The 23,495-nt window shown below is 65.9% G+C and overlaps 3 protein-coding genes across 19 annotated transcripts in view; 2 read left to right on the top strand and 1 right to left on the bottom strand.

Annotated features, from left to right (window-relative positions):
- NCKAP5L (NCK associated protein 5 like) overlaps positions 1 to 2,304 on the top strand; it is a 35,476-nt gene extending 33,172 nt beyond the window's left edge. For all 8 annotated transcript variants that reach the window (XM_044995131.1, XM_044995137.1, XM_044995129.1 and 5 more), the window contains one exon: positions 892 to 2,304. In XM_044995131.1, the coding sequence (XP_044851066.1) occupies positions 892 to 1,131 (240 nt within the window). In that variant the 3' untranslated portion in view covers positions 1,132 to 2,304. The remainder of the gene's footprint in view (positions 1 to 891) is intronic.
- A 3,538-nt stretch (positions 2,305 to 5,842) lies between these two features.
- On the bottom strand, positions 5,843 to 17,263 carry TMBIM6 (transmembrane BAX inhibitor motif containing 6). 4 transcript variants are annotated; one of them, XM_044995208.1, is made up of 10 exons: positions 17,134 to 17,263; positions 11,506 to 11,612; positions 11,068 to 11,176; positions 10,526 to 10,646; positions 10,167 to 10,215; positions 9,988 to 10,085; positions 9,828 to 9,907; positions 9,141 to 9,241; positions 7,470 to 7,542; positions 5,843 to 7,141 (listed from the first exon to the last, which is right to left on the bottom strand). In XM_044995208.1, exons 2-10 carry the CDS (start codon positions 11,559 to 11,561, stop codon positions 7,118 to 7,120), a joined length of 711 nt encoding a protein of 236 aa, XP_044851143.1. In that variant the 5' UTR covers positions 11,562 to 11,612; positions 17,134 to 17,263; the 3' UTR covers positions 5,843 to 7,117. The 4 variants fall into 4 exon arrangements, with proteins under 4 accessions (XP_044851143.1, XP_044851145.1, XP_044851144.1 ...); XM_044995210.1 differs by lacking the exon at positions 17,134 to 17,263 and adding an exon at positions 16,555 to 16,703; XM_044995209.1 differs by lacking the exon at positions 17,134 to 17,263 and adding an exon at positions 14,048 to 14,198.
- Positions 17,264 to 17,879: 616 nt separating this feature from the next.
- Positions 17,880 to 23,495, top strand: part of FMNL3 (formin like 3) — a 49,156-nt gene continuing 43,540 nt past the window's right edge. Inside the window, exon 1 of one of the 7 annotated variants that reach the window (XM_044994746.1) lies at positions 17,880 to 18,123. Coding sequence is in view for 5 of the 7 variants with exons in the window: in XM_044994749.1 (XP_044850684.1) it covers positions 19,546 to 19,689 (144 nt within the window). In the remaining 2 variants the exon portion in view is untranslated. Of the gene's footprint in view, positions 18,124 to 18,143; positions 18,232 to 18,669; positions 19,690 to 23,495 lie in introns of those variants that run through there. The other 6 variants (XM_044994744.1, XM_044994749.1, XM_044994748.1 and 3 more) reach the window with 6 other exon arrangements.

Here is a 23,495-nt window from a genome sequence, read left to right as displayed (position 1 = left end):
GGAGGCCCCTTGGCCCCACTGAGATGCAGCCACTTCTGGGGTGGAGGCAGCAGCAGCTGGCAGGGACAAGGGCTGGGGATTGGGCTAAGAATTCCCAGGCTCTTGGGCACGCTGCCATGGGAGCAGCAGTGTCTGCGGAGCAGATGGCAGCTTGGCACCGCCCTGCACACGTGCAGGGAGCTGCAGGGCCGTTTGGCGGCCAGCCTGGATTAACCAACGTGCACTCAGGGCCCTTGTGGGGGGAAACCCCAGACTCAGCGGCTGTGTGGCACAACCCTGCCCCCCCCGCCCCTGTCATGCCAGAGGGGGGGCTGCACCGGGTGAGTGCCGAGCATGCGGAGCGGGGCTGGGGCCAGGAGGAGCTGCCCTGGCCCAGGGGGAGGGGTGAGAGGGGGACAGAGGGGCTGAGATGTTGGGGGGCTGCAGTGAGCGGGAGGGATGTCGGGGCTGCTGGGATGTGTGGGTTGGTGGCTGGGGACTGTGTGCGATAGGGGGCATTCGGGGGTCTGTCTGGGTATTGTGGGGCAGGACGTGAGGGGGCATTCGGGGGTCAGAGTGCAGGGTGGGATGGGAGGCACACTGGGGGGGGTAGAAGGGTCATCCTGGGGTCTGTGTGGGGTGGTGGTACAGAAGGGGGAACCCCAATGTCCGTACTGCCCAGGCCCCACAATTCTTCGATCCAGGCCTGTCTGTGAGGGCTGCAGGCAGGGCCGTGCCGACGTGCAGGGAGCCCCCAGCCGGCCGGGTTGTTCTGCTCCCCGTCCCTGAGCGGCGTCTGCCGGGGGCGGGGGGGAAGGTGACAGTTCCCCCCCGCTGACGGGTCCCCCTGCTGATTTCAGCTCACTCTCCCCCCGCGGCTCGGCTCCCTCACGCCCGTGTCTGTCCCTGCAGAGCTCCGCGCACAGCACCGCCGAGAGGAAACGAGGCTCCTCGGACGGGCCCCGCCTGCCGCCCCCCTCCCCACAGGCGTTCAGCGCCAGCCGGACGCCCAGCGCCTCTGACGTGGGCGAGGAGGGCAGCATGGAGCTGAAGTCCAGGGACACGGGGCAGGGCCAGCCGGGCCTGGAGAACTCGGAATCGCTCAGTGACTCGCTCTACGACAGCCTCTCCTCCTGCGGGAGCCAAGGGTAACGGGTGCCCCGGAGCCCCCCTTCGCGGGAGGAGGGACCATCTGGTGCTGGAGGGGGAAGAGCTTCCCCCCCCCCCCGTGCTTCCCCCACCCCTCAGGAGCCCGGCACTGGGGCCGTCCAGAGCCCATTGCTGGCACCGGGGCCGCAGAATCCTGCCAAGGTGTCTCAAACCAAGTCCGTCCCCCCCCACCCGACAGTGGAGCCACCGCCACATCTTCCACCCCGGACCCCTTTCCAAGGGGCCGGAGCAGCTGCCTCCCCCGGGACGCAGCCCCCAGCCATTGGGCAGGGCCCCGGGCTCCTCCCTGGTGTCGCAGGGCCTGTCTGCGCTGTCGTCTCAGCTCTGGGGACGTCCGCATGGAGCCAGGCTCCTGCGCCGCCCTCCCCACCTCTGAACCCCCTCCCCACGCGGATTGGACCAGGGGCCCCTCGGGTGCAGTCTCCACCAGGGCCCGGAGCCAGCCGCTGCCAAGGAAGGTGCAAGAGGCCCTGCGGTGGGGAGGGGTCTCCCCTGTTGGCTAGGGCCTGACCAGTCTGTCCAGCAGGGGGCGCTGTGCCCTTCTCAGGTAACTGGACGGTCTCTTGTTCTTGCTGCATTGACTGTCCAGTCCCTTTGCTCTACACCTCAATCTCTTGTGGCAGTGAGTTCCACAGGCTCGTCATGGGGAAGGGGGAGATTTGCCTTCCTCTGATGCACCAGCTATGGGCCTGTGCTGGAGGGGTGGGTGCAGCCGAGTGGCGTGAGTCGATGCTGTAGAAACCAGGAGTCCTAAGCCCCCGTCTCCCCCGGTGTAAAAAGGGCTGAGTGGCTGGAGCGCCAGGGTTTCCAGCCGTCCTGTTACTGGAGTCGCGGAATGGGACATGTTCCCCAACCCCCCTGTCCCTTCAGTGCCAGGTTGGGTCGCTCCTCTCCACTGGTGCTGGGGGGCAGACCCTGTGAGCTGACCCCAGCTGGGTCCTGGAGCTGCCGTGGGGCCAGGCCGGCGGCTCCCGCTCCTGCCCCTTGTCTTCTGTGTTTGGGTCGGGCTCCCGGTCCCGTGGCCGCGTGCCCCTCGCCTGGCTCTCTCCAATGGTGCTATTGCCGTGTACAGCCCCCCTCCCCAGCCCCCCTTCCCTTTCTCGCCTTCCCGTTGGGTTTTTTATTCAATGACGCCGCCCTCCCACGTTGTTTTATTTATCTAAGTTATTGTGAATCCAGCTGTTTATTGCCTGCCTTGGTCTCCCTTCAAACTGCCAATAAAAGGTTAAGAGCGGGGCTGGATTAATGTGTGGTTTCCCGTCCCCTCCCTGCCCACCCACCAGCTGCTGGGGGGGCAGGAACGGGGCCCTGCAGCTCCTGCCAGGCGGGGCAGGAGTCAGTCCCCAGGGCGCGGTGCCAGCTCGGCTGGATGCCGTTGCAGATGCCCGTGGAAGGGGGCTGAGAGCAGCACACCCCTACATGCCCTCCCGGGTTTCACAAGCCCCTGAGCAGCCCAGGGACGGGTGGGAGGTTCAGTCCCACTGGCCCCCAGGCCTGTGTTAAACCGGCCCCCCGAAGGGTGCACCCAGCCCAGGCCCTAATGGCTGAGGAGCCTGCTGGGGCCGGGTTTGTCGCCGGTGCACAGGGGCCGTGATGGACTCAGTGTGAATCTAACGGGTCCCCTCTGCCCGCTCCAGACCTGGCGCCCATGGGGCGTGGTGGGAGTCAGGCCGTCCCGCTTCACCCCCGGGGGCTGGGCCCTTCCTCCTCAGAGCTGTGGGCGGGTACCACAGACGCTGACTGGCCCCCGGGGCTGCCCCCCATGCCCAGGGCAGGCGAGAAAGGGGGCGTTGGGCCCACCTGGGAAGCCCAGTCCTGCCATGCAGACGTCGAAGGGCTGCTGCGGCATCAGCGACTCCAGCCGTGGTACCGGAGCATGGGAGAGACGCCCCGAAGGGAGCGGATCCGTCACCAGCCCAGCGAACTGATCGACCGCTGTCCGGGGACACGGCTCACCCAGCAATGGGAGGCAGCCACCTCTGAGCAGGGTGCAGCGGCTGTTCGGCATCGGAGCCGGGTCAGACGCCAGGCAGGCAGCGATGACGGTGGAGGGTGAAAGGGGAGAGCAGGTGCCAGTGGACACGGCGGAGTGGGGTGAAGGCTGGAGGCGGGTCAGGGCTAGGGGGCAGGGGCCTGGCATGGGCTGGTTGCTGTGGGAGGGCAAATCGCTGGTGACTTTTCCCAAATCAATGGGCCTCCGAGGGGCACGAGTATAATCAACCGCTGGTTGCCATGGTGGCCCTGCCGCGGAGGGGCCAGGCCCCTTTCTGCTTGGCCCCCGGCAGCCTCGGGGGGACCGACCCGGCCCATGCAGCCGCCCACAGGCAGCTCTCGGGGTGGCGGGAGGAGATGAGGCCCCACTGGTGATGTCCCAGCTGGGGGGTGGGGGCAGCGCCCGGCCTTTGCAGGGTGCAGGCTGGGGGTTGGGAGGCAGAGTCAGGGGCCAGGCAGGGGGTGCGGGATCTGGGCTGGCAGCCTGAGCCTCCAGTGCCCAGAGCCATTCTCCTGGTCCGTGCTTGGGGGGCTCAGCTCCCCCTCTGCGGCAGAGCAGGCATGGGGCTGGATTGGGGGGTAGCAGGGCTCCCTGGTCAGGCTCTATTTGCCTAGCCCAGGCTCCGCTGCGCCAGGCCCCGAGCACTCTGCCCCCCAGCGGCGCAGGCCCCCAGCAGTGACCGAGGGTGGAGGGCATGGCATGGCCCAGGGAGCTGCTGGCTTGGGGGGTCTGTGGGGCTTGACGGACAGCACCCCCTCCCTCCCTGCGCACTAGGACTGGGCTGAGGGCGCCAGCGCCCTCCCCCCATGGCTCCAGGCACAAACCTGCAGCACCCCCGTGTGCCAGCCGCGGGCCAGCGGCACTGGTTGCAGGGCAGTTGCATCACTCTCCTCCCAGGGCCCCTCCCACTCCGGGTAGGTCGGGGGGGGTGGGAATTTCTGCTGTTCCCCCCCCAAATCCTGATGAGCCCTTGGGGCCCCTCCCCCCAATGCCCCAGTTCCCCTCTGGCAGCTGCCTCGCAGGGCCGGCTCTGAAGACCACACTCCCCCCCCCCCCTGTGTGTGTGTGGGGGGTCTCCCCAGAGGTGGTGCAGCAGGAGGTGGGCCCAGGGTTGGGGCTGGTGCCCCTCTGGCAGCCAGGCCGGGCTATGGGCCGTGATGGGGGAGGACAGGCGTTCCCGGGTGAGGGGCTGGCCTGTCCCCACCCCCAGCCTGCGTTGAGGGGACGAGGTGCTCGCTGGGTGTTAGCGGCGGGGGTGGCATTTTCTGGCCCCCGTTCTTCCTGGCATGGGGGGGCTGTGTACTAAGTGCCCCCCCCCCACGGCCCCAGCAGGGTTCCCTCCCAGCGGCGATGCTACCAGCACGAGGCGGACGATGGGTCCCACGCGACGCGTGCTGAGGTACGGGTGGGGAGCCAGCTGGCTGGTGCCTGTAGGGGCATCCCAGCCCCTGCGGGGCACAGCCGGGGGGCCTGGTGCCCGATGCGGAGCCCTGCCATGGCGAGGGAGAAGGGGCTCCTGGAGCTCCCTCCCCACCCCGAGTCCTGGCTGTACTGCTCCCTCTCCCTGGCCCCCTCCCCGTCTCCGGAGCCGCCCAGGGGGGGAATTGTCTAAAGTGCTTTGTTGGGCAAAGGGCTCTTGGGGGTGGGGGGTGTAAAAGCAAGCGCCAGCGCCAGGCTCCGCTTTAACTGTCCCTGCCCGTAAACCCCCTGAAATGCAGCGTCTATGGAGTTCTGGCTTCTCAGCCCCTGCTGAAATGCAGCTGCTTCTGGGGTGGTTGGAGTCACAGCAGCATGGCGTGGGCATGAAGTCAAACAGGACAGGGGATTTTAGGGGAGAACAGGCTCTCAGGCTGGGAGCCCCCTCCGGGGTGAGAAGGGCCATGGGCTGTAGGTGGTGGCTAGGCCAGGGTGGCTGCTCAATGCCGTCTCCCTCGCCACTCTCACCCACATGTGCTCCGCAGGGCACCAGTCCTGTTCGCCTGGCAGATGGAGTCCGTCTGCACCCGCCTAAGAGTGCCCATGCTGCGGACCACCCCCCCAGCCAGCTCCTGCCAGTGCTGGGGGCCAGCCCGGCCCAGTCCCGTGGGGGGTGAGAAGGCAGAGCAGGTTTGCTTGCCCAGCGGGAAGGGGAAGAGAGGCTGACAGACCTCCAGCCACCTGGCTGCCTTGGGATCATCCCCACGCCTGACCCGCAGCTGGGCAGGCAGAGGGCTGGCGGTAGAGATCAGCCCCAGAGAACATAGAAATGGGGGCGGGATTGGGGCTGGCCCTGGGTTCCCCATCCCTCGTCTCAGCAGGGCACGCAGCGCGTGCAGCCCCCTGCACTTCCCTAGCCACGCCCCTGGTTATTCCTGAGACCCCCCACGCGGGATGTGTGTGTGGGTGTGTCTGTGTGTAGCTCCACAGCACGGGGGCATTTCTAGGACCCTCACTTCCGCATCTTTCCCTGCCCAACCCTAAGGCACCTTAGTCTGCCCTAAATATTCCCCTGGCTACTCAGCGGCAGGCTGGCCTTGTGCTCCGGCCACGGGGCTGGGATGTGAGCGGTCCAGTTCCCAGCACTGCGCCGCCTCCCCCACCTGTACCGTGCGGCCAATCAGCTCTGCCTGAGACCCTGAGATCTGTGGGGCGGCCTAGAGCCACTCCCATCCGAGGCAGGAGTGTGGCTTGACCCCAAAGAAGGAGCAGACACCTTGGCTGTAAAGGTTAAAGTTTGAGGATTTTTATTTATTTTTTTGTACAAAGTAAGACTATGGAGATTTCATATTTCTGAATCAAAACACCTTTATCTTCACAGTATGAGTTAGATAACGCAGCCAGGGCTGTCAACTGATGAAACGAGAGAGAGATAATTACACTTGTTACGGTATTAAAACCTGTTAGACGTCTCTTTAAAAGTAGATTATTTCTTACATTGTGATTCTTGGCACTGATTCTAGAGCGAGCGAGAGCGCACGACTCCTTTATCCCGAGCAAGCAGAGGTGGAGTTTGGCCTCCGGGGAGGGGAAAAGGGCCCGTCAGCCAGGGAGAAACATGGAGCTTCGGAAAAACATCCGGGGTTCCCAGCTAGGGAGAGGGCGCCTGGCTGGGGGATGACTCAGCAGCCTCGTGACGGGGTGAGGGGAGACTGTCCATTGCAGAGCGGGGTGCTGGAGGCCAGGGCGCTGTGGGGTCGGCTCCAGCACGAGCCAGGGGATGTTACATGACAGGGCCGGGCTGTGTTACTGACAGAGCCTAGCCAGGGAGCTCCTCGGCCTGCTGCCTGGCTGGTCCCACACGGGGGAGGTGACTAATCTCTCTGCTGGGGCAGGGCCAGCCGGGGGGATGCATTATGCAAACAGGCCCCTGGCAGGGCCAGCCAAAGCCCCCCATCCCCCGGAGCTGGAACCGAAGCGGTTCTAGGAGCTGAGTCCACGGTGGATCCAGACATTGCCGGGCGTGCAGCTCCTGGGAACGGCCCACTGCCGGCTAGAACCAGAGCGAACCCGGCCAGACGCTCTGGCCCTGGCTGCGGCTCAATGAAAGGCCGGGGTGGGCAGGGCTGCTGCAAGATGGAGGCGTCTGGGCTCTTAGGATCTGGGGCTGGCGGCTCCAGGCAGAGCCCTGTATGGCCAGGCCCCTGGCCCCGCTCTCACTACTAGGGGAGAGAAGCTTTTGAAGGACCCAACCCCGGGAAAGATTCAGCCAGTGGAGCTGGGTGGGGCAGGGGCAGGAGCTGGGGGTGGGGGTGGGGGGAAGCTGCATGTGGCTGGCCCAGGCCTCCCAAGGAGCAAGGGGGGGGGGGGGGGGGAGGGAACCTAACTCCAGGAGGAGGAGCTGCTAATCAGCTGGGTTCTAATCAAAAAAAGCTCAAAAGAGAAAACAACCCACAAAATAGGAAAGCGAGTGGCTGCCTGCGGTGGCAGAGCGCAGCCCCTTTAATGTCTCAGGGGGCGGGAGATGGGGGGGTGGGGGCTCCGGCACCTGGCGGCGCTTCACTTCTCCTTCTTCTTCTTGTTCTGCAAGAGGAGAGGACGCGTCAGTGCCCCAGCCTGGCGCTCGGCCCAGCCTGCGGGTGGCTCGGACGCTTGGCAGCCCCGGCTCCAGGGGAACCCAGCACACGGGCCCGGCCTCCTGTGCCCTCGCCAAGCCCTGCGCCACTCCGGCCTAGCTCGTCTCCAGGGGGCTCCTGGAGGGAGGGACGGGGCCTGGTGGGTGCTGGTTGCTGCCCACCGCAGAGCCCCTGGCCCAGTCAATTCCTGGGCCATGGGCCTGCTGGGCTGAACCTGGCCAGTGTCCAGGGGGTCTCGCCGCAGGGCCGGGGCCTGGAGCCAGCCAGGGACTCACCTCGTTCATCCCCAGCAGGATCATGAGTTCCCGAAAGATGTTGATGAAATCCAGGAAGAGATCCACGCAGTGCCTGGGGGGCAGAGACGGTCCGGGGGCTCAGCCTGGCGGGGGGCTCTCTGCCGCGCTGCACCCCACACCCCCCCTCACCAGCTGTAATCCTGGCCCCCGCTCTGCCCCCCCCCTCACCAGCTGTAATCCCTGCCCCCCGCTCTGCCCCCCCACTCACCAGCTGTAATCCCTGCCCCCCGCTCTGCCCCCCCTCACCAGCTGTAATCCCGGCCCCCGCTCTGCCCCCCCACGCACCAGCTGTAATCCCGGCCCTCGCTCTGGCCCCTCACTCACCAGCTGTAATCCCGGCCCCCGCTCTGCTCCCCCACTCACCAGCTGTAATCCCTGCCCCCCGCTCTGCTCCCCCACTCACCAGCTGTAATCCCTGCCCCCGCTCTGCCCCCCCCACCAGCTGTAATCCCTGCCCCCGCTCTGCCCCCCCACCTCACCAGCTGTAATCCCGGCCCCCGCTCTGCTCCCCCACTCACCAGCTGTAATCCCTGCCCCCCGCTCTGCCCCCCCCCTCACCAGCTGTAATCCCGGCCCCCGCTCTGCTCCCCCACTCACCAGCTGTAATCCCGGCCCCCGCTCTGCTCCCCCACTCACCAGCTGTAATCCCTGCCCCCCGCTCTGCCCCCCCCCCAGCTGTAATCCCTGCCCCCGCTCTGCCCCCCACACCTCACCAGCTGTAATCCCTGCCCCAGCTCTGCCCCCCCTCACCAGCTGTAATCCCTGCCCCCGCTCTGCCCCCCCACCTCACCAGCTGTAATCCCTGCCCCCGCTCTGCCCCCCCCACCTCACCAGCTGTAATCCCTGCCCCCACTCTGCCCCCCACCCCTCACCAGCTGTAATCCCTGCCCCAGCTCTGCCCCCCACTCACCAGCTGTAATCACTGCCCCCCGCTCTGCCCCCCCACCTCACCAGCTGTAATCCCTGCCCCTGCTCTGCCCCCCCCACCAGCAGTAATCCCTGCCCCCGCTCTGCCCCCCAGCTGTAATCCCTGCCCCCCCACTCACCGACTGTAATCCCTGCCCCCGCTCTGCCCCCCCACTCACCAGCTGTAATCCCTGCCCCCGCTCTGCCCCCCAGCTGTAATCCCTGGCCCCTGCTCTGCCCCCCCCACTCACCAGCTGTAATCCCTGCCCCCCGCTCAGCCCCCCACTAACCAGCTGTAATCCCTGCCCCCGCTCTGCCCCCCCCACTCACCAGCAGTAATCCCTGCCCCTGCGCTGCCCCCCCAGCTGTAATCCCTGCCCCCCCGCTCACCGACTGTAATCCCTGCCCCTGCTCTGCCCCCCCACCAGCTGTAATCCCTGCCCCCCCATACCAGCTGTAATCCCTGCCCCCCCATACCAGCTGTAATCCCTGCCCCCGCTCTGCCCCCCCACTCACCAGCTGTAATCTCTGCCCCCCAGCTGTAATCCCTGCCCCCCCACTCACCGACTGTAATCCCTGCCCCCCCACTCACCGACTGTAATCCCTGCCCCCCCACTCACCGACTGTAATCCCTGCCCCCGCTCTGCCCCCCCACCAGCTGTAATCCCTGCCCCGCTCTGCCCCCACTGTAATCCCTGCCCCCGCTCTGCCCCCCCACCAGCTGTAATCCCTGCCCCCCCATACCAGATGTAATCCTTGTCCCCGCTCTCCGCCTTCTCAATGATGAGCTGCGTGTCGAAGAGGACGAAGCCACACATGACCATCAGCCCCAGGTACAGGTTAGCCTGGTGGGGAGGAGGGAGAGTCAGGGACGAGCCCCCGAGGTGCCCCCCCCGTGGCTGTTCAGTGCAGTTCCCCACGAGCAGCAGGGGCTGCCGTCCCTGCCCCCCAGCTACGAGGAGAGTCGGGCTGTGGGCGAACCAGCGCCCGGCCGCCCTGCGGCTGGCTGGGAGGACCCAGGGCTCGCTTGCTCCGGGGATAGGGCAGATAGGGCAGGAGGCGACATTGCTGCCCCACAGCTGGCAGTTACCTGAACCAGCTCCAGCCTCGTGGTGGGGGCCAGGCAAAGCAGCCTGGAGACATGGCCCAGCAGTGGGAGTGATGAGGGCCCGATCCTGCAAGGGGCCCACCCACCTTTCCCAGGATCGGGCCCTGTCTGCCCAGACAGCAGCAGCTGGGCCCAGGCGCGGCTCCAGACAGGTTCCATCACCACGTGGCCCAGGCCTGCCTCCGGGACCCGCTCTGGCTGCAGCTCCCACAGCCAGGCCCCGAGGCGCCCGCCTGGCCCCAGTGCTGATGGCTGCCGTTGCTGGTCCGGGGGGCGGGGGGGTGGGGGTTTGGCAGGACTCAATGCAGGGGGGCAGGACTCACCGTGAACAGCCAAGTGGACCCCACAAAGACGTTGATCAAGGAGAACAGCAGCATCAGGGAGAGGCCAGAGAGCAGGAAACCTGCGAGAGAGACGGAGGCGTGAGCCCCGCTGGCTGGGTGGGGGACGCTGGGGCGCGGGGGGGCCGAGGCCGGCTCTTACCTCCCAGGTACAGGAAGCTGCGGCGCCTGGCATAGAGGGCGCTCAGTGAGAAGCAGCTGAAGATCACGGCGGTGCCCAGGAAGGCCGTGGGGATGATGCTGCAGGAAAGGAGAACAGGTGAGAAGAGCCGTGACGGCCATGGGCACCCACCCGGCCGCACCGCGCCGCACGCTGCCTACCTGGGGTTGATGGTGATGCACATTTCCAGGAGAGGACCTAGGTTGGCTCCTGCAAGGACAAGGGGACACACGTCAGGACAGCAGCCCCACCCCCGCTCCCCATCATCGGCGGCCAGAGGCCACCTCGGGCTCAGAGCAGGTGAGAACGGCCCAGTGCTTAGTGCAGGGAACCCCACGGCTGGACGCCTGGGTCTGCCACCAACTGCCCACGTGACTCCCCCGCCGTGCCCAGCACTGGAGGAAGAGGCCCTCGGCCCCAGGGCGAGGGGCAGGATGGTAAGTGTCGCGGGCCCAGGCTCCCCCGGGGAGAAGGGCCCCTCTGCCCAGGAGGTTATGGGGCAGGCGCCCTCCGCACGTACCAGTCAGAAGGGCAAAGCCAGCCAGAATCCCCAGCCTCTTCTGCTCCGTCTCCCTGCTGTGGGGCGTGGCCATCAGCCAGATGAGCAGGCCCAGGGAGCCCAGGCCCGAGAGCAGGCTGAACTGTTGGACAGACAGACAGACAGACCACGAGAAGTTGAGCCTGGTGTGGGGGCTGCGGGCGATGCAGCACCAGCCAAGCCCATCGCGGGGAGTGCATGGAAAGGGAGGAGGCTGCAGACGCTCCCAGGGGGTCAGGTTGTGACACAGGACACCCCCATTTTTATCCCAGCCCGAGGCTGCTCTACCCACTGAATGCAATGGGGGGCAGCACCGACACGCCCGCCCGGGTGGGGAGAAGATGCAGGGGCTGGCAGGGCACTAGACAGGGGTCTGCAGCACTCCCTGGTCAATGGCTGCTCCTGCGAAGGCATTAGGACCTGGCACGGGTACCCACGGTGCCCATTCGCCAGCACTCAGTCCGGAGGAAGGAGGTGCCCTCCGTAAGCGGGGGATCAACGTGGCCACCAAGCACAGCCCTTACCCGGAGCAGATGGGTCACCACATTGATGTAGGCTCCGGTTGCTGCCACGAACATGCAGAGAGCAAAGCTGGCATAGACCCTCTTCAGGTGCTGCTGGGTGGAGGCAGAGCTGGAGGGCAGACAGAACCAAATCAGCGCCCACCAGGTCTCAGAGCTGCCCGCCCCGGCCCGGCCCAGGGCTCCCCGCATGGGCGCACTCAACTGCCGGCCGAGCCAGAGAGAGACCCGCCACTGGCACCGGATGGAGCAGAAACGCTGTGCCGGCCAGCTGAGGATCCCGAGGCGCTGTGCCCACGCCCCGGGATGGGGAATCTGAGGCAGAGCCGGGACCAGACCCCAGGAATCCTGGCTCCCAGGCCCCAACCACAGACCCCACTCCGGCCCATTAAGTCTTTGCCCACGGGGATCAGGGCCCGGTGGAGTGAACCCCACACTCACATGTGGGAAAACTTGAAGAGTGCGTTGAAGTCAATGTTCCGGTTGAACACGTCCATGGCGCTGGCAGGTGGGTGGGATGCACCCTTCACTTCGGGGAACTGCACCAGCTGGAAGAGACAGGGCAGGGGACTCGCGTCAGTGGGGGCCACAGCTGGACTCCTCATGCCCGGCTCTCTGCGCTAAGCCCAGGCCAGCTGCCTGGAGACCCTCCCAGCTTGGGGGTCTGAGCATCCCGCTCTGCCCCAGCTGGCAGGGGGTGCCCACCCCATCCGACCCACTGGGAGGAAGTGTCCTGGGAGTGAAGAAAGAAGGAAAAGAACCGTTCTCGGGAAGGGACCGTGCCCCCCACGAGCTGGCATCTGAGTGCCCGTGGCGTGCCCAGCAGGGTCCGGGGGACCAGACCGTGCCACCTCTGCAGCCAACTGTCATCGCAGACCAGGACAGAGCAAGCGACACAACCTGGCACTGAGCCCCTGCCCCTGGAAGGGTCAGGTCCTTTCACTGCCCCAGCCCCACTCCAGCTGGGAAGAGATTTCTGACTCACCGGGGAGCTGCCTGGCGAGGGATCTCCTCCCCCAGCCACAGAGAAACGCGGCTTCACGTCGCCCCAGGCTAGCCCCTCTCGCCCACCCTGCTCTCGGCGTGGCTCTGGAGTACAGCCGGGCAGGAGCTGTGCAGCTGTTGTGCAAACCTCTCTGAAGCGTCTGGTGTCTCATCCCCCCACCCGGGGCTCTGGGCCCAGCAGCTAGATGGTGCAATTATTGCAGGCTGTTGCAGGGCTAGTCACAGGCTCCCTGCGAGCCCAGCTCCCCATGGATTTCCACTTGGCAGGCGAGAGCGGCTGGAAAGTGCCTTTGTTCAAGGCTTCCATTAGCGCCCTAATGACATCCCAGGCGGGGCTGGCACCGGACGGGCTGCAGCGCTGGGTTCAGCCACCCGGGCAGGGAGGCTCCTTGCTCCCTGGCCCTACATGGCTCCCTCTCACATTTGCCTGGGGCGGCCACAAGCCTCCTGTCCATTCGGGAGTCAAACCCCAGCGAGAGCAGGTCTCTCCGGCTGGGCTTTACTGCAGAACCCAGTGTGCAGAAGCCAGTCCAGCCACTGGCTCAAGGGGCCCGTCCCAGTGGGGGTGGAAGGGGCTGGGGGGAGAGCGCCATGGGAATGGCTCGCAGCAGGTTTAACGAGTGACACGTGGAGCAGCAGCCAGCGTCCCAGGGCCACGGAGCTAGGTCTGACCACCCCTCTTCCGAGAGGGCCACGGAGGATGTTTGATCCCTTTGCTGGGGCTGGGCTCCAGGGCCGTCGCTGCTGGCAGGGCCTGATGCACGCGCGCTCAGCCAGGATTTCCCAACAGCTGCTCTCCCGCCCGGGAAGGTGGCTGGTCCGTGGGACTCTCAGCCCAAGCCACCACCCGTTGTGGACGCAGGTCGCAGTGCAGCCAGAGGGGCGCAGGGCTGGAGAACACGGACACCCTCAGGGTGTCCACGTGCAGCTTGGCAGCACCACTGGCCAGCCCAGAATGCCCAGGCACGGGTGCCAAGCCAAAGGTCCCGATTTGGCAGCGTGTGCACAGAAAGCAGGAGCTCTGGAGCAGCCCCACTGCTGGCAGCACTGGGGGTGGGGTGCCCAGCTCTCCTGCCACCAGGGCAAGGGCTGGCGGGGGCTGAGGACTTCAGGCCATTTCAAGACATGGTGAAGAAGGAATCGTCAGCCCGGAATAGAGGCAGATCCTGCCACAGGAAGAGCTACCAGCTCCTGCTTTCCAGAGAGCGGGGTGATCCCCTCAGCCCCCCACTTTCCAGCAGGGTAACATTACTGAAACCCATCGGCCTTATGTGCATGTAGGCACTCAGAGGAATCGCTTCTCCCGTGGCCTAGAATGCAGCCACCTCTGGGGTGATGCTGCGACTCTGACGTCTCGCAGCACCAGCCCCGGCAGGGAAGGAGGGTCAGGACTCGGCTCCCAAGCTAGAATTAGGGTAGGACACAGTGTTTACGCCCCAGCTGCAGTGAGTCAGAGTAAGGTTCCAAACTAGGTCGGCACCTGGTGCGTGTCTGGCAGGCCCAGATGGCGGGCGGAACTCACCCGCCCACTACTCCCAATGGGCCACACTGGCCTGCTCGGCTGGGGTTTGTCAGCCTGAGCCCCCTGACCCCACTGGGGCAGAGGGACCCGGGACTGCAGATCAGCAGAGCCAACGAGGGCAGCCGGGAGCCCTGCCTCTGGGCCCGGGAACTGGGAAAGCGAAAGGGAAAGAAGAACCAGGAAACTCCCCACCCAGAGCCCAGGAACAGCGTGTGAGCCTGCCGTGCCGAGTTCAGCTGCTGCCCCACTCGACAGCCCAGCCCCGCGGAGCACTCGACTGCACCGGCGAGATTGAATTCACCCAGGTGTAACTGGGCTCCGGCTCCGTTCTGAAAGCAGCAGGACACGCTGTCCAACCCCCCAGGGCGAGGTCAGTAACCAGCCTGCCCAGGAGGGAGCCGAACCCAGGCTCATCAATGACTAACTAACCCGGCCGCCCCTGCAACCTTTACCCACCGAGTCCTGGCCTTGCGGCGCCTGCTCCGAGGAGAGCCTGAACCTCGGCTCCGAGAGCCGCCTGTGCTGCCCCCACGCAGGGGAGGGGGAGACACGCCTGCGCTAGGCCAGGCAGACACCCTCACGCCGCGCCGGCAGGGAAGAACTGCTGGCACAGCCACCCCATGACATCGCAGCCTCCCCTATGACATCATTCCCGTTCCCCAGGCACTTGATTCTGCCTCCTACGGTAGCCGGCCTGCCCGAACAAGCTAGCCAGGCCCTGCCCGAAATCCTGCAGGGGCCGGGGCGCCAAGGCCCCATGACTCCCTGGCAGTCACAGCTCCGGTGCTCCACACAGCAACAAAGGGGGCTGGCCCATGTCTTTTCCTTTTACGCAGCCCTCCCCTTCCTGGGGAGCACCCCCCCCCTTCCTGGGGAGCACCCCCATCTCTCCCTCCTCACCCTTCCCACTGCCTGAGTCCTCGGCAGTCGCATGGACTCCAGCTCTGCCAGCGCTGGGGGGGCGGATTTACAGTCTGGGCTGCAACACCTGGCCCGTCACAGGGCCTGTCTGGGTCCTGCCCTCGCTGTTCTCCCCCAGCTCAGAGTCCGGAGGTTTTCCAGCCCCGAGGAGTCCTCCACCCACCCTGTCGGCCTCCTCTGCTTCCTTCCCCCAGCTGTTCTCTGTAGCGGAGCTGGGGAAAGGCCTTTAACCTCTGAGTGGGCGCAGGGCTAGTAAGGAGCCGAACTGCTCCGCACTAATTGCCAGAATCTAGCCCGCCCAACCGCACCCAGCCGGGTAGCATCAACCTTCCACGGGGCCTGGGTGCCTAGACCCAGCTCTGCTACTGTCTCCATCCCAGCTGCTCCGGAGAGCCCCTTTCAGACAGTCATGCTCTGGGAGGGGGGTTAAATACCCCTTCAAAGGGGGGATCTGCTCCCCATTGGTTCTGTTGGTTTGCATCTCCCTTGTTAACTGACCAAACAGGAGCTGGAGTTGAGGTGAAGATGAGAGCGGCCAGACTGGGTCAGACCAATGGTCCGTCGCCAGAGCTTCACAGGGAGAGAACAGAACAGGGCAATCGTGGCGTGACCCATTCCAGTCGTCTGTGCTTTAGGGCTGCCCCAAGCATGGGGTTGTGTCCCTGACCATCTTGGCTAATGGAGGATGGATCCATCCTCCATGAATTTACGCCCTTTTTTGGAACTCGGTTATACTTCTGGCCATTACAACATCCCCTGGCAATGACTTCTGCAAGTGAGTTGTGCTTCCCCTTCTTTGTATCAAGCCTGCTGCCTATGAATTTAACCGTGTCACCCCTGACTTTTGCACTGTGGGAAGGGGAAATAACACTTTCTCCACCCCACTCGGGATTTTATAGATCACACCCCCCCCCCCGTTGTTTCTTTTTTAAGCTGAACAGCTCTAATCTTTTTAGTCTCCCCTTTGATGGAAGCTGTCCCATACCCTGGATCATCTTTGCTGCCCTCCTCTGAGCCTTTTCCAGTTCCACGAGATACCGTCTGAGATGGGACAACCAGAACTGGACAGTGTTCAAAGCATGGGTGCACCATGGCTTTATACAGTGGAATTATGATATTTGTCTTGTTTCTTCTCTCTCTTGCCTAATAGTTGCTAACATACTATTACCCTTTTCACTTGAGCTGCAGCTTACAGAGAATTATCCACAGTGACTCCAGGATCTCGTTCGTGGGTGGTAACAGCTCATTTAGACCCCATCATTGTATACGTATCTACAGGATTATTTTTTCCAATGTGCATCACTTTGCACTTATCAATGTTGAATTTCGTCTGCCATTTAGTTGCCCCGTTACCCACTTTTGTGCGATCCCTCTAACTCCCCACAGTCTACTTTGGACTTAACTATCTTGAATAATTTTGGATTGTTCACAAACTTTGTCACTTCACTGACCACCCACTTTTCCAGATCATTAAGGAATATGTTGAACAGCACAGGTCCCAGGGCAGATCCTTGGGGGACTCTGCTGTTCACATCTCTCCAGTGCGAAAACTGACCATTTATTCCTACTGTTTGTTTCTTATCTTTCAAGCAGTTACTGACCCATGAGAGGACCTTCCCTCGTATCCCATGGCTACTTAAATCCCTTAACAGTCTATGGGTGAGAGGCCTTCTCAGAGTCAGTCTGAAAATTCAAATACACTAGTTTGACTGGATCACCCTTACCCGCATGCTTGTCAGCTCCCTCAAAGAATTCTAGTAGATTGGTGAGGCGCGATTTTCCTTTACAAACGCCGTGTTCACTCTTTCCCCCAACAAACTGCGTTCATCTACGTGTCTGGCAAAATTCTGTTCTTGACTATGGTTTCTACAGCTGCCTGGTATGGTAAGTTAGGCTTACTGGCCTGCAACTGCCAGGATCCCCTCACGAGCCTTTTTAAAATAGGGACGCGACTGTAGCTACCTGCCAGTCACCTGGTCCAGAGGCTGATTTAAGCATTAGGCTACACCCCCCCCCCGGTTAGCAGTTCTGCCATTCCCTACCCTGGGTGAGTCCCAGCGGCTCCCAGTGACTCCTCGCGGGCGAGGTGGCGGATCGCTTTGTTCTAGACCCGCTCCCGACACTCCCGGGTTCCTGCCCAACCCCAGCTGCGAGGCGAGTCTCTCTCAGACCCGTGTGAGCCCGGGAGCGGCTCGTCCTCCCCGGGTGCCCCTGCGCCAGCCGGACCGGCCGGGCACTTCCCGCGTCTCCTGCGCCCGGCCCGCTCCTGAGGGGAGTTCGTGTCTCTGGCAAGGCGCTGCCCCGCCTGGCGGGCCGTACAGCTTGTAACGCCCGGGCTGCGCCCAGCCGGGTGTCCCGGGCAAAAGACCCGCGAAACGACGCTGGGCTGGACTGGGCGGAGAGGGGGGTGTCAGCGAAGGGGGCGGGGCCAGGACGCCTGGGTTCTCCGGGGGGGGCGAACAGGCCTCGAGACCGGAAACAGGGCGGGAGGGGGCCGTGTCAGCCCCATTCCGCAGAGCGCTCGGGGGGGGAGGGGCCGAGCTAGGCTGGGGGGGATCCACCCCCCCGGTTCGGCCGGGGGGGGCCAGGCCTAGGGGAGGGGGGGGCCGGGCCGCTCTCACCTGTCGCTTCCGTCACCGCCGCGCTCTGCTCCGTACGTGTCTCCGGCCTCGATCTCCTGCGGCCTCCTGCCTTAGGCCACGCCCCCGCCGCCGATTGGCTCGCCCAGCTCGGGGTCCCGCCTTCCTCCGCCGCTCATTGGGTGCCCCTGGCCCCTCCCGGCACTCGCCGCCTCCCATTGGGTAGCGCTGGGAGGTTCAGTCGCCGCCACTTCCCATAGGCTGCCGGCCGCGCCCCAGGCGCCGCCATTGGCCCCTCGCGAACCAAAACAGGCGTCATTGGCGCGCGTCCGTTAGTGGTGGCTCCTTCACCCTGACCAATCATCGCCGCCCAATCAGCGGCTGCCCCGCCCCCGCTGCCCTATTGGCCAGCGCCTCAGGGGCCCCCCAGAGGCCGGACCGGGCGCTGCAGGCTCCGGCCGGGGAGCCCCCTGGCGGGGGCGGGGCGCAGGATGGGGGGAGGCAGCGCCCCCTCGCGGGGTCCGGTGCCCTCGGTGCATTTCCGGCTCCCCCCCCCGTCCGGCTCCCCCGGTGCATTTCCGGCCCCCCTCTCCCGGGTCCGGCTCCCCCGGTGCATTTCCGGCTCTCCCCCCCCCCCCGGGTGTAACTGGTCCATTGCCGGTTGCTGCGCCCCCCCCCCCGGGTCCGGTGCCGGGCGGCTGCCCCCAGGCCTGGCACCCGGTGCACGGCCCGCCGCACCCGGAGCAGGGGCCAGGGGGCTGCAGCGCAGGTTTCCCAGCCCTGCCTGGGCACATTTGGGTGCTGGCCGGGCTGGGCGCGCAGGAGCCTGCGGTTTGCGGCGCTCGCGTTGGTATCCCGAGTCCTGCTGGTTGGGTTACGGGGGGTCCTGGGGCCCCAGCGCTGCCCCAAGAGCGCACAGCCCGAGGGGGGCGGGGGGATTATCCCATTTCACAGCCAGGGGAGCTGAGGCCCAGAGAGGTTAATGGCCTGGAAAATCCCCCCCTGTGCGGAAGCCTGGCGAGTCTCAGCCAGGTGGGGTGGGCAGGGCGGAGGGCTTGGCTTGAGGACCCCCGGCCTGGCTGATCGTGCCGCTCCCGAGGAGCCGGAGTGAGTCCCGGCCCTGGCGCTGCTGCAGGGCCGGTGAGTGTGGCGGGGAGGCAGGGCTTGGGGGAGTGGGTCTGTGGGGAGGCAGGGCAGATCTGTGCGTGTTGGGGCACTGGCTGGGCAGGGGGGCTCTGTGCATTTGTGGCGGGTCTGGGGGGGCGCTGGACAGGGAGTCGGGGGGTGCTGGGCGGGGGGGGGGGGCTGTGTGGGTTAGGGTGACCCTGAGGGGCAGGGACATGCTGGTCAGACCACGGTGCGGTTTGTCACTAGTGCCCCGGCACTGGGCGGAGTGGGGCTCCCCTGCCATGCCCCATCGCCTCTGGCTGGCCCCGTGCCCGGCTCCAGTGCCTCCACGGGAGGGGGGCCGCGAGCCCTGGGCCGGCGCGGATCCGGGTCTTTGGCAGCATTTCAGCGGCGGGGGTGGGGGCCCTTCAGGTCTGCCGAAGACGGGGAGCGACTGAAGCCCCCCCACCCCCGCCACTGAAATGCCACCGAAGACCGGGACCGCCACCGGGTGAGTACAAGCCCCGGGCCCCCTGAATCCTCTGTTAACAAAAGGCTAATCCGGCCCCGCGTGGGGTTCTGCAGCCCCCCAGGTTCTGGGGGCCGCCTGGCTCCTGCTCTGTGTCCGGTTGGGAGTGTCCGTCCCCGCATGCTCCAGCAGGGGGCGGCCTCGCCCTTCCTAGCCGGCACCGCGGAGAGCAGGGGACCTCCCGGCTGGGAGAAGGGGGCCGGACGCCTGGGTTCACGCCCCAGCTCGGAGGGGCGTGCGGTCTAGCAGTAGTTGGGGAGGGGGCCAGACAGGACTCCTGGGTTCTATGCCTGGCTCTCCCCTGGCGGTGCTGTGCGCCTTGGGGCGAGCCACGCTTCGTCTCCCTTGGCCTGAGCTTCCCAGGCTGATGTTCGCTTGTTGAGCGCTTGGAGATCCCTGGCCCGACGGGGGAGGGGGTAGCCCCATCTGGGCACAGAGTGAGGTTAAGGGGCCATGGGGCCAGCACAGCGAGGGGCCGGGAGGCGGTGGGGGCAGCACGTCTGGGTAGGTGGTTACAGGAGGCGACACATCTGGGCAGGGCTGAGCGGTGGATGCGGGTTACGGGGGCAGCACATCTGGGCAGTAGGGGGCTCTCTAGCGGCCCAGCTGGGTGCTGGGGGGCGAGCTGGGAGGAGGTGGGGCAATAGCGAATGGCACATCTGGGCGATGCGGGGCACATCTGCCCGGGGCGGTGCCGGGCGCTGAGTGGCTGCGGGGGCGCGGGGCGGTGCTGGGGGGCGGTGCCGGGGAGGCAGCCGCGGCAGCCGGACGCGAAGGGCTGAGGCTCCCCCGCCGCCCCCCCGGTGCCTGGGCCGGGGATGGGGAACGTGGAGAGCGCGGACGGGGAGCCGCTGCCCCGGAGCCCGGGCGGAGCCCCCCTGGGGGGGTCCGGGCTGCTGCCCCCGGGGAAGATGCCGATGCCGGAGCCCTGCGAGCTGGAGGAGAGGTTCGCCCTGGTGCTGGTAAGAGCGGGCTCCGGGACCCTCCTCCCCGACCCCCCCCCGACTCCTATTCCTGTCCGCGAAGCCCCCAAACTAGCCCAGATCCCCTCCCCCAGACCTACTGCCCCCAAGCCCCTCCCCGATCCTGGACCCTCCTCCCCGTCCCTGCCCCCCCGAGCCCCCCCCCGACTCCTATTCCTGTCCCCGGAGCCCCCAAACTACCCCAGATCCCCTCCCCCAGACCTACTGCCCCCAAGCCCCTCCCCGATCCTGGACCCTCCTCCCCGTCCCTGCCCCCCGAGCCCCCCGACTCCTATTCCTGTCCCCGGAGCCCCCAAGCCCCGTCCCCACCAGACCTACTGCCCCCAAGCCCCTCCCCCGATCCTGGACCCTCCCGCCTCGCCCCCCCCCGTTCTTCTCCCAAATCCCCCCAACTCTTCCCCCCTTCTCCCTCCCCCCCCCAGCTGGATCACAGCGTCCTGCCCCACCGGGCCCCCCTCCCCCCACGTCTCTAGCTCCCACCCCCCCGGACAGCCCCATCCCCCCTTCCGGTCCCTGCGTCCCGATCTAGACCCCCCCGTGTCTATGTTTCCCTCCCGCTCGAGCCCTTGCGACCCTCCCCAGACCCCACCCCCCGACAGAGCCACCCCCCGTCCCTCATTTCTCCTGCACCCCGACGGGTTCCCCCCCCCCCCCCGTCCACTTCCCCACGTGTCCCGGGACCCTCCGCTCAGGGATTGCGCCTCTGCCTGGGTTTTGTTTGCAGCGGTTTTGTGGGAGAGGCAGGAAAGGGGGGAGCCCCCAGGCTGGCTGCGCAGGGGGGGGAGCTCCTCTTTCCCCCCCCCCTGCTGTTTAGACAGGGGAGGTCATCAAGTAATAGCTGGGGGGGGTCACAGAAACTCCCCCTGGTTATTTGTGGGATGTGTGTGGAGCATTTGGGGAAACTGATGTCAGCTTTGCAGTTCGGGGCGGGGCATCCTCCGGCTCCTTGGGGCAGGCGGGGGCGCTTCTGGCCTGGGGGGGGGCCGCTAGGGGCAGCAGGCCAAGGCTGAGCAGAGTTTACAATTCGTAAGGTGGGAAAACAGCACTGGGTGGGGCACTGGGAACGGGCCCTGCAGGTGGGGGGGGCTCCGTGTGGTGTTGGGGGGCAGGGTCCTGCGGTGGGGGGGGCTCGGTGTGGTGTTGGGGGGCAGGGCCCTGCGGTGGGGGGGACTCGGTGTGGTGTTGGGGGGCAGAGCCCTGCGGTGGGGGGGCTCCGTGCGTTGGTGGGGGAGGGGTATCCAGGATCCCCCCCACCTGAATGTTGGTGCCCCCATGTTACTCTCCTGGCTTGTCTTTTAAACGTGCTGGAGGAGGTATTTGGGGTCTGCTCCTGAGCTCTCAGCCCCTCCCAGGATGGGCCCTGGGCCGTGAAGTGTGCTGGGGTCGTTCTCCCGGTGCTGGGCCCCTGCCCTTGGGGTTAGGCTCAGGGGAGTTCAGTGCAGGCACCCCATGGGGTTGGCCCTCCCAGGGCACCTCCTCTGGCTCCAGTGGCCCCCGGGTGGGCTTGGCTTTGGCCGCGGGGTGTGGGGCATGCGGAAGGAGGGGTGCTGCTCTGTTCCGAACACCTTGGCCCAGGCCTGTGGCTGCTGGGGGAGAATGGGGCCCCTGGCTCTCTCCTGGGTGCTTTGCCATCGGCCAGGGGCCCGGAAGGTGGGTGCAGGCAGCGGGTGACGCCCATGGGAGTGCAGAAGGGGGCAGTGGCTGTCGCAGGCTGATGGCCAGGAGGAAACTCCTCTCTCCGGACCCCTGGGCGCTGGGCTCTGTCCGGAGCGTGAGAAATCCAGTGTGAGGTGTGTCTCACCGCCGGGGTGTGCGGTGCAGGCCCCTGGCCCTGTGCCCCTGGGAGTCCGTCTGCTCCCTTGGGATGAAGGGCCAGGTCCTGCCAGTGACGCTGGCGTAAGTGCAGAGTCACCCCACTCACAAGCTAGGGCCTTGCTGGGGTGGGAGCCGGAGCTGCTGTTTGCATTTCTGGTTTCTGTTCTGGGTAGCCAGGGGCTTTTCCCACTGGGAGACCCCCTCTCCCCTCCCCTCGCAGTCTGCACGCTCCTGGGGCAGAGCTTGGCGCTCGAGGAGTTCCCTGCGCACTGGCTCCTGCCCCCAGTTTCCAGTTTGCTGCACGGAGTTTGGGGCTGGGGTTTTTCGACCAGGGAAACTCCCGTGTCAAAAACTCCGCTGGCTGGGCACCCGCTGTGAGCCGCAGGAAGCTGGGACGGGGGCTGTGTGTGACAGTTCCCTGCGGCAAGGCAGTGCTGCCCCTGGGGCCCTGGAGAGCGCCCGGGGTCAGCTCCCCCTTGGTCCCGGGGGCCTCCCAAGGGACTTGGGTGCCCAGAGCCCGTTGGACTGGCTCTTTGGACGTCCCGGTGCCCACCTGGCTGTGGGCAGCTGGCAGTTCCCAGGCCAGCCGCATGGTTTGCTGGGCAGTGTTGAGTGGGAACCGCCTGCTCACAACTCAGTGCTGTCGGGACCGGGCAGTGCCCCGAGACCTGTCCCAATTGGCTGGGCGAGTAACAGACGTGGAGAGGGCTGTAGTTGGGAAGGGCCCGGACAGGCCTTGGCTTTCCAATCTGTCCATGGCAAGCCACGAGCTGGGTGCAGCTTGGGCAGGCGTCCCGTCCGCCCTGCATGCATCTCCCGGGGGTCTAGCTGCCTCGGCACAGGCCTGCCCGCCCCCTGGACAGGGCCAGCCCCGTTGTGGGGAAGTGATGCCATGTCTGTCTCCTGGTGTACAGGGGCTGTTCCCTGCCAGCAGGGTGTAATGGCCTTTGGGGCCAGGTTCTCTGCGGGTGGAAACTCTGGTTGTCCAGTGACTTCAGTCTGTCTGGGGCCCTTTCCTGCCCTCGTGGCTGCAATATCTGGGCACCTTACAGCCCTTGATGGGCATCTCCTCCCAGCCCCTGGAGGCAGGCCAGGAGAGGCGAAGTGATGGACCCAAGGCCACCTGGAGAGCCAGTGGCAGAGCAGGGAGTTGGACTGGCTCTGCAGTCCCAGGCTCGCATCCCTCCTCTCTTGGCAGGGTTTGACCCCGGCCTGGTTTCCAGGGGGCGAGAGGTTCCTGTTGTTTGCAGTGCAGAGGCGGGGGCGGGGGAGGTTCTCCGTTGTTCTCAGCGGGAGCCGAGCAAGTGCCCATAGTGGGCAGGCGTGTGGATCTCAAAGCTTGGGAAGCCTCCCTGAGGGGGCGCGTCCTGGGGGCTCTCTGGGTGTGGGGCACAGGCTGGGGGACCGGGGAAGCTGCTGTTCCTTGGTCCCCACAGACGTCCCCTCCGGCTCTTTGCGCTCGAGGTCGCAGTGCCAGCAGCGTGCCCCTAAGGGGGAGACGGCCGGCCTGGAGGGGCTGGGCTGAGTCACCGCTCAGATCCCAGCCCTCCCCTGGCACCTCCGGGGAAGCTGCCTTGGAACTGAGATGAGGCAGCAAATGTCGCACCCTGCGTGGGGCGTCGGGTTTGGTGCTCAGCCCTGGATGTGGGTATCCGGGCAGGGAACCGCCGGGGTGCTGCTCACACGCTTCGGGGCTCTGCGCCTGGGGGGTGGGTGTAGTCGCTCAGACCCGGTCTCCAGGCTGCCAGAGCCTGTGGCCCGCTCAGCAGTGACCCTGACCTCGCCTAGCTGTGCTGAACTAGGCCCATGGTGCAATCCCTGCTGTAAAGTGCCATAAACCAGGATAGCGCCTGCCCCTTCCCGTCCCTTCACAGTGCTGTGACTGCCTCTGTGCTGGGGGCTTCCAGCCATCGCCGTGTGCAGAGCTGAGCGGGGGGCTGTTCTGTGCGTCTGGGGCTGGTTGTGCAGTT

This window comes from Mauremys mutica, chromosome 20 (assembly GCF_020497125.1).
Source record: "Mauremys mutica isolate MM-2020 ecotype Southern chromosome 20, ASM2049712v1, whole genome shotgun sequence".
Taxonomy (NCBI): Eukaryota; Metazoa; Chordata; order Testudines; family Geoemydidae; genus Mauremys; species Mauremys mutica.
Note: the sequence above shows the minus strand (reverse complement) of the source record. Positions and strands in the feature narration are given on the sequence as shown.